This window comes from Sinocyclocheilus grahami, unplaced genomic scaffold (genome assembly GCF_001515645.1).
Source record: "Sinocyclocheilus grahami isolate Dianchi unplaced genomic scaffold, SAMN03320097.WGS_v1.1 scaffold1473.1, whole genome shotgun sequence".
In the NCBI taxonomy this organism is placed as follows: domain Eukaryota; kingdom Metazoa; phylum Chordata; class Actinopteri; order Cypriniformes; family Cyprinidae; genus Sinocyclocheilus; species Sinocyclocheilus grahami.
In genome coordinates this window covers 137,744-149,880 of record NW_015506652.1, presented here as the reverse complement: position 1 = coordinate 149,880, position 12,137 = coordinate 137,744, and the positions used below count along the sequence as shown (strand labels likewise).

Here is a 12,137-nt window from a genome sequence, read left to right as displayed (position 1 = left end):
GTTGACCCTGAGTGGTCAGCTAAATATCTACAGTGGATCTAAAATATGAATAGTTAATTATAACTAGTTATGGTTAATTATTCATATTTCCTGTTGTGAGCTAAATTCGTTACAAAGTGAATGTCCTTTTTTATTTTTTTTGTATGTATGTGTGTGTAAAAGCTCTGTATTCTGTGATGTTTATGTGATAAAGTATTGTAACCTTGAGTGAACCTGCTGTAACGCAAGACAAATTTCAGACTTGTCTGACAATAAAGTGTATCGTATCGTATCGTATCGTATTCTGTGTCGGCATTTGACTGTTTTAATTCATTTTGAAGAACACTGAATCTGAATTTGTGCAGGTGAGGTGAGTAAACACATGTTGATATTGAGTCTAGAACTACAGTAAGATCATGTTCACACACAGCGCTCTGCACTTACTCCTGATTTCTGTCTCCATGGCAACACCAGAGCTGTCACTCAACACATGGAAACAAAGTAACTCCGATATTTCCTTCTAGTTACTTAACAAAGTAATCCGATTACATAACTCACGTTACTTGTAATGCGTTACCCCCAACACTGCTTTTGAACAATTGATCTTCAGTTGATGTTTAATGTAAAATCTCGCGGTTTCACGCCGTCGCTTTAATCTCCAGAATCATGTTTGCTTACTTTGCTGAAGCGGTGTCTGGAAGACCTTCTTTGTCGCAGGTCCTTCTCCCGCCGCGGTGATCACCTGAACCTCTAACCTGTAGAAAGTGGCCGGCTGGAGGTTGGACACGACCAGAAGGTTACGATCCTGGGAAAACAAAGCAAAATACATTTTCACCAGATCCTTCATAACACAGCCACTTTTCATGGAAATGCGACAGAAATGGTTTCTATGTGAAATGACTATGTTGTGATTTATGTAGAATGGAATGGATTTTCTCTTTTCAGATTGTTCAGATCAGATTATTCCTGAAAGAAGCACGCGTTTCTCCAACATGTTTTGGCATGAAGCATCATCCGGCGCCTTCATTTTCGTGTTTGTCATGAGCTCATTGGAAATCCTTCAGATTTACTCGTTATGAAGAATGAAATCATCCATAAACACCACGGATTCCACATCATTCACACACGAGTCCAATCTGATAATGATGGCGTGCCTCGAACCGGCCTTCAGAACGGATCTGAGGAATCGTGCGGATGAGAACTGGATGCAATTGGATTTGATGTATTTCAATCTGATTGAGTCGATTAAAGCTGAACTGTTTGCTCTAGGAGGAGAGCAGCCAGTGTTATTGATGGAGAAGATCTGCTAGATGTTTGACAGCACTGATGTCAGATGAAGAATGAGCTCAAAACGACACTCAATCACTGAGAACATACTAATAACTACCATATGAACACTAATAAATTATTTACTTCAAGATAAACCTTCCCATTAGGATTGGGTGATGTAGCTGAAAATGATATCTCAATGTTTTTCATCTTTATATTTACTGTAATATTTAAAGTTTAAATATTAAATATTGTATTGATATAACTGTAATACCATGTAAATTATTTTATTAATTATTTTATATATAACCAAACAAATATTGTACTATATTAAAGAATTAATACTTATAAATAATTCTATATAAATTAGAGCCTGACCGATATGTGTTTTTTGGGGCCGATGCCGATATTAGGAAGTAAAAAAAAAAGGCAGATACCGATATATCGGCAGATATTCTTTATGTAAATATTATAGTACAGTACAAGTCAAAAGTTTGGATACACTTTCTGTGTTGTGTATTTTCTGGTAATCAAATGAACATGCAGAACAAGAGGATTTGTCAACTATAAATTATATGTTGCTATGTATTATTTTAATTAATGTAGTATATATATATGAATTAATATAAATAATTATATATAATATTTATACAGTATGTAAAATTTTTTATTATATAGTAGTTAAATTTATATCTATTTATCTATCTGTGTGTGTCACACAATTACATGCACTAAAGAAATAAAAAATATTATGTATGCATTATATTATTACTTAATATCATATCAAGTTATATTTTTATTGGCAACAAAACCCAGCTTTTCTAAATGTAAACATCTAAAATGAATAAATAATAATAATAATGAATAATATATATTTTTTTTCCACACAAAATCTGTGTTTCTGGTAATCAAATGAACATGCAGAACAAGAGGATTTGACAACTATGAATTATATGTTGCTATGTAGTATTTTAATTTATGTAGTATATAGTATATGTCATTTTATATATGAATTAATATAAATAATTATATATAATATTTATACGTAGAATTTTTTATTATATAGTAGTTAAATTTATATCTATTTATCTGTGTGTGTCACACAATTATATGCACTAAAGAAAAAAATAATATTATGTATGCATTATATTATTACTTAATATCATATCAAGTTATATTTTTATTGGCAACAAAACCAATACAAATACATTGTGAACATTTGATATACCACTCAACATGACTTCATCCAGAAAGCATCCAGATACAGTATGAGGTCTGCTCAGTAAAAGGTGACTAAAGGAGCAGCCTCGGTGGCTCACGCAGCGCTCGATTCATCAGCCGGATCCTGTGGGCCGATGCCAGCGCTGGCGTTATTCACACAAGATGATTGTGTATCATATTTTACACTCTTGGACTTGAATATGTAACCGATTTTCCATGAGAGGCGCTCCGGTGAGAAAGCGTGGGCCAAGAACACGTAACGTAAGTGTAATTTATGCAGCTTTCACGAGAGCACAGCGTGTGTGGAGACGACTCACAGGTGGCAGGATCTGAGACTGGGAAATGATGCTGTTGGGAAGGCTGTTCGGACGGCTCGCACTAGAAACCTCCGCCCACGTGACCTGGAAACCAGTGACGGGCTGAAGCGGCTGCGAACGCGACACCCTCCAGAGGAAACGAGCCGTCACGTTACCGTCGCGGAAGCTGAAGGACGCCGTCAGATTCTCAGGCTTCACCGAAACCTTCGCCAGCGCTGGAGAGTTTCAGAAAAACATCAAATATATCAGGAGACCGCACAAAAATGACACTAAACACTTCAGGATCCCAATACAGGAATGAGGTGTCAGACTCAGGACATACTGGGTAATGACAAAAACACATAAATATTATGAAAAATATGGGAAGTAATCACTGAATTCAATTTATTGAGGGTTTCATTTTAAGCACTTAGTACCAGGGTTATTATTGTTAACTAAGACTAAACACATCAGTGCTTGAAATAAAATATAAACAACTTATTTTGTTACAGTCAGTTGCCAAGGCAACATTTCTCAATTTCATTTCATTTAGGTCGACTGTACTTAAAATAACTAAATTAACATTGAAATAAAAATGAATAAAATAGGTATATTAACAAAAAAACGTAACAAACGTGAAAACATGCACAACAAAATTAAGAAAATTTTTACAATTAAAAGGGGAAATAAAACTAATAATACATTTTTAAAAAATGGGGGAAAAAACTAAAACTTTACTGCAAATAAAACTAATAAATAGATTTTAAAAAGTGAAAACAAAAACTTTAACTAATGGAAAACAGAAATTATAAAATTAATTTACATTTTAATATAATCTATAATAGTATATCAGTGATAATAAAATACTGTTAGTATGGGCTCAAAATAACACTCCATCTCAGTTTAATTACTGTTAACTAAAATGATCTGGAAAAAATAACATTTATATAAATTCACAAATCTAAAAATAAATGTTAACAGAACTAAAATAAAACCAAACCTTCAGGTATGCTTTTCAGTAAATGTTTCAGTTAGTTGCGAAGGCAACATTTCTAACTTTAGTTGAAGTACTAAAATTACAAAATCTAAAACGGAAATAAAAATGTATAAAAACATTTAAAAAAAAAACTAAAAATGACAAAAACACAACAAAATTAATAAAACAAAAAAAATCAAAAAAACTATTAGACATTTAAAAGAAAAACAAAATCTAATGACAAAAACAACAAAATTATTAAAAAGTTAACTTAAAATAAAATGAAATCCTTTATAAAATACAAAACAGAACTTGTGTGTGTGAAGTACTAGAAGTACTAAGTCTGAAATAAATGTATAAAAACGATACAGATATTTAATAAAAATGACAAAAACATGCAATAAACATACTAAAACTATAACGAAATTGGAAAATAGAAAACTAAACATTCAAAAATATTTAAAAAACTATAATAGTAAATAAATGATACTAAAATAACACTGCTGGTACAATGTAAATGTAATGTGCAGCCACAATAGGCTATAATATAGTAACAAAAGACAAATACATTCTCTTAAATAAACCTGATTTTTTTTCCCCCCTCACTTCAATCCCTCAAATGTCATATTTCAAGCTAAACGTATGACCTGTATGTAGTCTGCAAACAAACACTCCTAATGAGTGATAAGCGCCTCCGTGCTTACGTGCGTCTCCGGGACAGGCGATGGGTTTGACGCTCTTGCTCTGGAGAGTCGCGCAGGACGGCGTCAGGAAGCTGATGCTCTCGTCTTTGGAGCGTCGTTTAGCGCTGAGCACGTGAACGGTGACTCTGTACTTACAGGAGAACAGCAGACCGGGGAGATTGATGAAGTTCTCCTGCAAAAGAGAAACACGTTTATCAGAGTGACCTGTGGAAGAATGCAACTACAATTGTACATTTTATGACGAAAACAGTGGTGTTTGTTCATGCAAATGTCTCATGTATGATTCTAATGTGTTGCAGTTAGCAGCCACCTCAAAACACAGTCCCAAGCAACGTCTAAAGATATGGAAGGTGGATGGGGCCAAAAGTCTTTATACAAAACGTGTGAAATTTGACCGTGTCAACATCTAGTGTTTGTCCACATTAACGTGACAACATGCACAGCAGCCAATTACATTTCTGTATTTGAGACCATAATTGCATATGTGATGTGAAGACTGGTATGTTATATTTGTTCATGAAGGATAATGCATCGGTACATTGTGTGTGTGATGTCAGTCTTGTGTCATGATTTTCATGTCCTTTTTAGCTGTTTAGTTTAACATTCTTTTTCAGGTAGAACATTTTTAAATTTACATTGTAACATTAATTTACTCTAGCACAATAGATATCAGTGAAGCAATGCCACAATAAACTAAAGAAATGATTCATGCGTGGCTAAATCTAGAGGCAAATCTGCTTTAAAACGTATTGCATGCACAGCCAGAATTCGACTTAACGTGGTAAAATGTTGCGTCTTTACACATACTAAATAAACGTGGCAAAAAACTGACGTCTTAACGTTCAAAACAGCTGTGTTAGCTCAGACGAACAGTGTGTGTTGACACTTTCAAACTTCATGCATTCCATTTAAAATTTTTGGCCCTTTCTGCCTTCCATATAAAATTGCATTACATTCATCTATTACATTTGATCAGTTAATTTCCCTGGAAATCAAACCCATGACCTTGGCATCACTAACACTCACTACTGCTCTACTGTTTGAGCTACAGAACACCATAGCAACAAAGTAACAACCACTTAGAACATTCTAGCATTGTACACAGCGATGACCTAGCAACCACCTACTACACTTTATAAACTGCATAGCATCATTCTAGCAGCCCCATAGCAACTAGAACTCCTTAGAAACTGCATATCAACACCCTAGCAACCACCCAGAACACCTTAGAAGCTGCATAGCAACATTTTAGCAACCCCATAGCAACTAGTACACCTTAGAAACTGCATAGCAACACATTAGCAACCACCTAGAACATCTTAACAACTAGGGTAAACGTACCTATTAAGCTCACCAAAATCTACATTGAGACATTTTGAGTGCACAAGACATCAGTTTCAGTACTAGCAATTGTTAAAATAAAATATTAAGCTCTCACACAATAATATTCAATTTTATTTTAAAAGACAAAAGCATTTCAATTAAGATCATTAAACGCAAAAAGTCTGGCTGTGCTTAATGGGTACATGTTAGAAACTGCACAGCAACACAATATCAACCACCTATAACATCTTAGCTACTACATAACAATGGCCTAACAACCAGCCGGAATGCCTTAGAAGCTTCATAACAATGCTCTAGCAACCACATAGAACACCTTAGCAACTACACAGAAAAACCCTAGCAACCAACTGCAACCTCATAGCATTGTCCTGACAACCACCCAGAATACCTTAGAAACTGCATAGCAACACCCTAGCAACCACCTACAAAACCTTAGCAACCCCATAGCAATGTCCTGACAACCACCCAGAATACCTTAGAAATTGCATAGCAACACCCTAGCAATCAGCTTGAACACTATAGCAACCCCAGAGCAACATCCTGGCAACCACCCAGAACAATTTACAAACTGCATAGCGACACCTAGAACATAGCAATGTCCTGGCAACAAGTCAGAAGACCTTAGAAACTGCATAGCAACACTCTAGCAACCACCCACAGCACAGAAAACATAATAGAAACTGTATAGCAACACCCTAGCAACCAGCTTGAACACTATAACAATCACCCAGAACAATTTAGAAACTGCATAGTAACACCTAAAACACCTTAGTAACCCCATAGCAATGTCCTGGCAACCAGTCAGAACACCGTAGAAACTGCATAGCAACACCCTAGCAGCCACCCAGGACAGAAAACATTAGAAACTGTATAGCAACACCGCGAACATCTTAGCAACCACATAACCTAGCAACCAGTCAGAACACCCTAGAAACTACATAGCAACCAACCAGAATACATAACCCCAGAGCAACATCCTAGCAACCACCTAGAACACTTTAATAACTGCATAGCAACACCTATAACACCTTAGCAACACCCTGGCAGCCCCCCACAACACTCGAGCTTTTCCCTAGCAACCACAACACTCATCAATGACATTTAACAAGTAAACAACGATCCCATTATCTTTGGAAAAGGTAAAAATGTAGTTTTTCAGTCATGAGGCAGAAAGCGAATGCGTGTTTCCGAGCAGCAAGCGCGCGGCTTGGGCCCGCAGGTTAAGGCTCCGCTGGGGCCGCTCTGGGGGTTTGATAAATTCACTCCCGCTTCCTGGAAATGTGATTTTAATGCCTGTGTTTTCTTAGGCACTGGAGCACATTCTGAGCACATCATCTGAAACAACACACGCTAATCAGCTGCAGTAATGAAGAGAAATGAACACGAACTCACAAACCTGAGTCAGTGATTTCTGCGGCGCTCCGCTTCGGTTGTGGCTGCAGTATTCAGGCATCCACTGAACGTGATAGCGGTTCACAGCAGCGTCTGCAAACCAAACATCAACACAAACATCTCACAACACTCACATATTCAGTGAAAACTGTGGGAAAACATCTCTTGATCATTTGAACTTTGAGATTTTAGAGGTTTTTACAGTAGATTACTTTTCAAATTGTAATCCATTACTGATCCCAAATTACAAGACAAAAATTGTAGTCAGTGGCGTAATCCACTACATTACATATTTTAGGAAACATAATCAGACTACTTTTTGATTACTTTTGATGTAACATTTTTCACATTGTTTTAAACAGTTTAATTTTGTATCATATTGATATAAAATACAAAGAGAAATTTTTTATTTTTTTTTTTTGGTAAAAAAAAAAGTGAATTAAAATCATTGTTATTTTTCTAAATTGGGCTAAAAATTTGAAATATAAATAATAATAATAATAATAATAATAATAATAATAATAATAATAATAATAATAATAATAATAATAATAATAATAATAATAATAATAATAATAATAATAATAATAATAATAATAATAATAATAATAATAATAATAATAATAATAATAATAATAATAATAATAATAATAATAATAATAATAAATAATGATAATAATAATAAATTAAATTATTTTAATTTTCTAGTTTGTTTAAAAAGTTAAAGATATTGTTTCATTCTGCGTCTCGCTTTTTTATCAACTAGTCATTTTTATCTAAATTAGACTAAATTAAAGAAAAATAAATAAAATACATATGCACTATAGCACTACATACAGCCGTAAACCGAAATATTGACATACAGATATTTACTAAAACACTTTAATATATGAAAAATGACATACAGACACTTCAATTATTATTTAATTATTATATTTTGAAAACGTGGTGGTCAAAAAGTGCATTAAAATCATTGTTATTTAATAACATAAATCACAAGAATAATATATCTATAAAATAAAATAAATAATAAATAAAATGTTAATTTTCTAGATATTCTTTCATCCTGTGTCTCATTGTTTTATCAACTAGTCTTTTCCTAAATTTGACTAAATAGAAAAAACATGGAAAATAAATGAAATAATAAATAAATTTAATTATTTAAAAAGTTCTAGCTTGTACTACAAAAAGTTCAAGATATTTGTCTATTTGTCATCCTGCATCTTACTTTTTTATCAACTAGTCATTTTTATAAATTAGACTAAATTAAATATAAGAAACATGTGCATGAAAAAAGTGCATTCAAATTATTTCAAGATTCGAGTTGCATGAAGAGAAAATAATGACAGCATTTGAATTGTTGTCTGAACTGTTCCTCTGTTTATTGTCATGAAGTACCTGTGCGTTTCTTGGAAAAAGGCATAAAAGTGAAAAGTTTCCTCCTGCGGCGCGATTACAGAACAGTAGAGGCTCGCTGCGCTAATCAGCAGTGTTTATGCAACGCCTCCCGTTTATTATTCATCAAACTGCGCCGTTTGGACGTCAAGCGATACATTTCAGATTAATAATGGAGTTGGACGGGCTCCGGCCCTTCAGAGGGACTCGACTGCGGTCGGCCAGATAAAAGAGCCTTTGAAGGAGCCGACGTGAAGCTCAGAACATTTCTGGAAGCAGAAAAAAGGAATCGCAGCTGGAGATGAAGAAAAAATACAGAGTAAAATAAACAAGTGCTGCGTCCGAAAGCTGAAAAATGCGGTTACACTTTACTTGAAGGGGTGTGCATAAGACTGACATGACACATGTCATGAATATGAAGGAGTGTTTATGCATGTTTATGACAGCTGTCATTAAGTGTCATTCGCTCAGTTATGTCATTTTAATGCAAAGATGACATTGTTTGACCTAACCCTAACCTAACCCTAATAACCCATAACAAAGACATCTCAAACAATGTCATCTTTGCATTAAAATGACATAACTGAGCGAATGACACTTAATGACAGCTGTCATAAACATGCATAAAAACTCATGTGACGTGTCATGTCAGTCTTATGCACACCCCTTCAAGTAGTGTAACCAAAAATGCTCCTTCGCACGCCGTATTCAGAGGAACCATCCATTGAATTATTGAACATTTTCTAGTTGTGATATAAAGTTAAAGACATTTTGTTTTCCTGCATCTCATTTTTCTAGACTAAATTAATTAACTTATTCTAAATTTTGTAGTTTGTATTTTAAAAAGTTTTATCAACTAGTATTTTTTTTCTAAATTAGAAAACAAATGTAAAATAAAAAAATACATACATAAATATATAATTATAAATAATTTTCTTGTTAGTGCTATAAAAATCTGAAGATATTCTGTCATCCTGCATCTCACTATTTTATCAATTAATAATTTTTCTAAATTACACCACATCAAAAATTTTAAAATAAATGAAATCATTCTAAAAGTTCTGAAATGTTCAAAATAATTTTTCATCCTGCATCTCACTGTTTTATCAAGTAGTCATGTTTCTAAATTAAACTAAATAAAAAAATGTTGAAATTAAATAAAATAATAAATAATACATTAAGTTATTCTAAATTTTCTAGTTTGTGCTTTTTTTTTCTAGTCAAGATAGTTTGCACTATGAAATGTTCAAGATATTTGTCATCCTCCATCTTGTTGTTTTATCAACTAGTAATTTTTTCTCAATTAGACTAAATTAAACTTTAAAAATAAATGTAATAAAGCAATTAAAATATCAGATTTTTTTAGTTTGTTCAATAAAAAGTCGAAGATTTTTTTTGTCATCCTGCATCTCACTGACCATGAAGTCTTTTTGTAAAAAAAAAACTAAATTAAATAACAAATAAATAATAAATTATTCTAAATTATTTTAGTTTGTGCTATAACAATTTTGTCATCCTGCATCTCACTGATTATTCAACTAGTTTCCAAAAAAAAAAAAAGAAGAAAAAACGCCAAGTAACTATTAAATATTTGACCCTGGAGCACAAAACCAGTCTTAAGTGTCATTTTTTTTAAAATTGAGATTTATACATCATCTGAAAGTTTTCCATTGATGTATGGTTTGTTATGATAGGACAATATTTAGCCGAGACACAACTATTTGAAAATCTGGAATCTGAGGGTGCAAAAAAATCTAAATATTGAGAAAATCATCTTTAAAGCTGTGCAAATTAAGTTCTTAGCAATGCATATTACTAATCAAACATTAAGTTTTGATATATTTACGCTCGGAAACTTACTAAATATCTTCATGGAACATGATCTTTACTTAATATCCTAATGATTTTTGGCATAAAAGAGAAATGTATAATTGTGACCCATACAATGTATTGTTGGCTATTGCTACAAATATCCCCCAGCGACTCAACACTGCTTCTGTGCTGCAGGGTCACATTTGTCGCTCTGCACATCTCTAGCTGGAATATCTTGAGTGTGAGTGTGTGATTTCTGTCTGAAGCAGAAGTGAGATTAGTTCAGCTTGAGCTGCTGCTTTGAGTCCAGCAGAATAAAAGCTCTGAGCAGGATCTGAGTCAGCAGAAACACAACAGCACGACTCACATGAACAGCTCAGACTGTGAAAGAGAATCACAATCAGCAGCTCCAGACCGGAGCATCATCATCAGGTTTCGCTCATTCACACGCTTCACAGCGACGTAACACAGAGCAGCGAATACGGCTCGACAGGAGCGTGAGGTTTTAATATTCCCCCTCCAGCAATTAAACTCAGCTTACAAGCTAATGAAATACAACATGTGAGGTCGTTCTCAGTGACTGTGTGGACGTCACGCTCCGGCACCGTTCAGAAATCAGTTAAAAAGACTCATTTGCAATTAAAATTTGAAAAAAAAAAAAATTAAGGATGTAAAATTAAAGCTGAATAAATTAAAATGACTTCACATCACTAATGTTGGTGTAGTTTTTAATAATATATTTATTTTTCTTTATGGATCACCCATATACAGCAAATGCATTATTTCCAGAAACATTACATGCTGTTAATAATCAAGTTGAAAAATGTAATTTAGATATTAAATAAATTGGACATTTCGTGAGCCATGTCAAAAGTGCAAAAAAAGAACACTTCATTTCATAGAATGCTAAAATGTAATCCTAATTTGGTCAGTTATGTAAATATTAATGGATAAAATATTTAAATGCTCATTAAAATTATCCAGTATTTAAATAAATAAAATGTAAGATATTTTGTCATCCTGCATTTCAATGATTTAGCAGCTAGTATTTTTGAAAAAAAAAAAAACATAGAACGAATAAAGTTATTCCCAATTTTCTAGGTTGTGGTATAAAATAATGAAATACTAAATTATAATTAAAATGTAATGGCTTAAAATTAAATTGGTTTTAATGGCTGTTAATTAATTATTGTAAGTATTGAACTTACGTTGATATACATCTATGTATTCTAAAAATGAGAAAATAAACAGTCAGCATAATTATTCTAAAACTAAAAATGACTCTAAAAGAGTTGTCAACTGACTCAGAATTATATAAACTGACTCAGAGTTGTACTGTAAATTGATTGATTGACTGAAATGTTTGAACTGATTCACAAATAATGAATCACAGGAAGTTCATTAGACTGATGTTGAGTGTAACTGGGTTCTTTGATGTGTGTGTTGTTGTGTGTGTTATGTGTGTGTTGATGTGTGTGTTGTTGTTGTGTGTCTGTGTGTGTGTGTGTTGTTGTTTGTGTTGATGTGTGTGTGTGTGTGTGTGTGTTGTCTGTGTTGTTGTTGATGTGTGTGTTGTTGTGTGTGTGTTGCGTGTTGTTGTCTGTGGTGTTGTTGTTGTTGATGGTGTGTGTGTGTGTGTGTGTGTGTGTGTGTTCTCTGTGGTGTTGTTGATGTGTGTGTGTTGTCTGTGGTGTTGTTGTTGATGTGTGTGTGTGTGTGTGTGTGTTGCGTGTTGTTGTCTGTGGTGTT

General features: G+C 33.4%; 1 protein-coding gene across 1 annotated transcript in view; it reads right to left on the bottom strand.

The window, feature by feature from the left end:
* LOC107570542 (anosmin-1-like) overlaps positions 1–12,137 on the bottom strand; it is a 27,662-nt gene that overhangs the window by 11,043 nt on the left and 4,482 nt on the right. Inside the window, exons 3-6 of the mRNA XM_016256770.1 lie at positions 7,186–7,274; positions 4,446–4,617; positions 2,787–3,001; positions 658–784 (exon numbers count right to left, since the gene is read on the bottom strand). Coding sequence (XP_016112256.1) covers positions 658–784; positions 2,787–3,001; positions 4,446–4,617; positions 7,186–7,274 — 603 coding nt within the window. The remainder of the gene's footprint in view (positions 1–657; positions 785–2,786; positions 3,002–4,445; positions 4,618–7,185; positions 7,275–12,137) is intronic.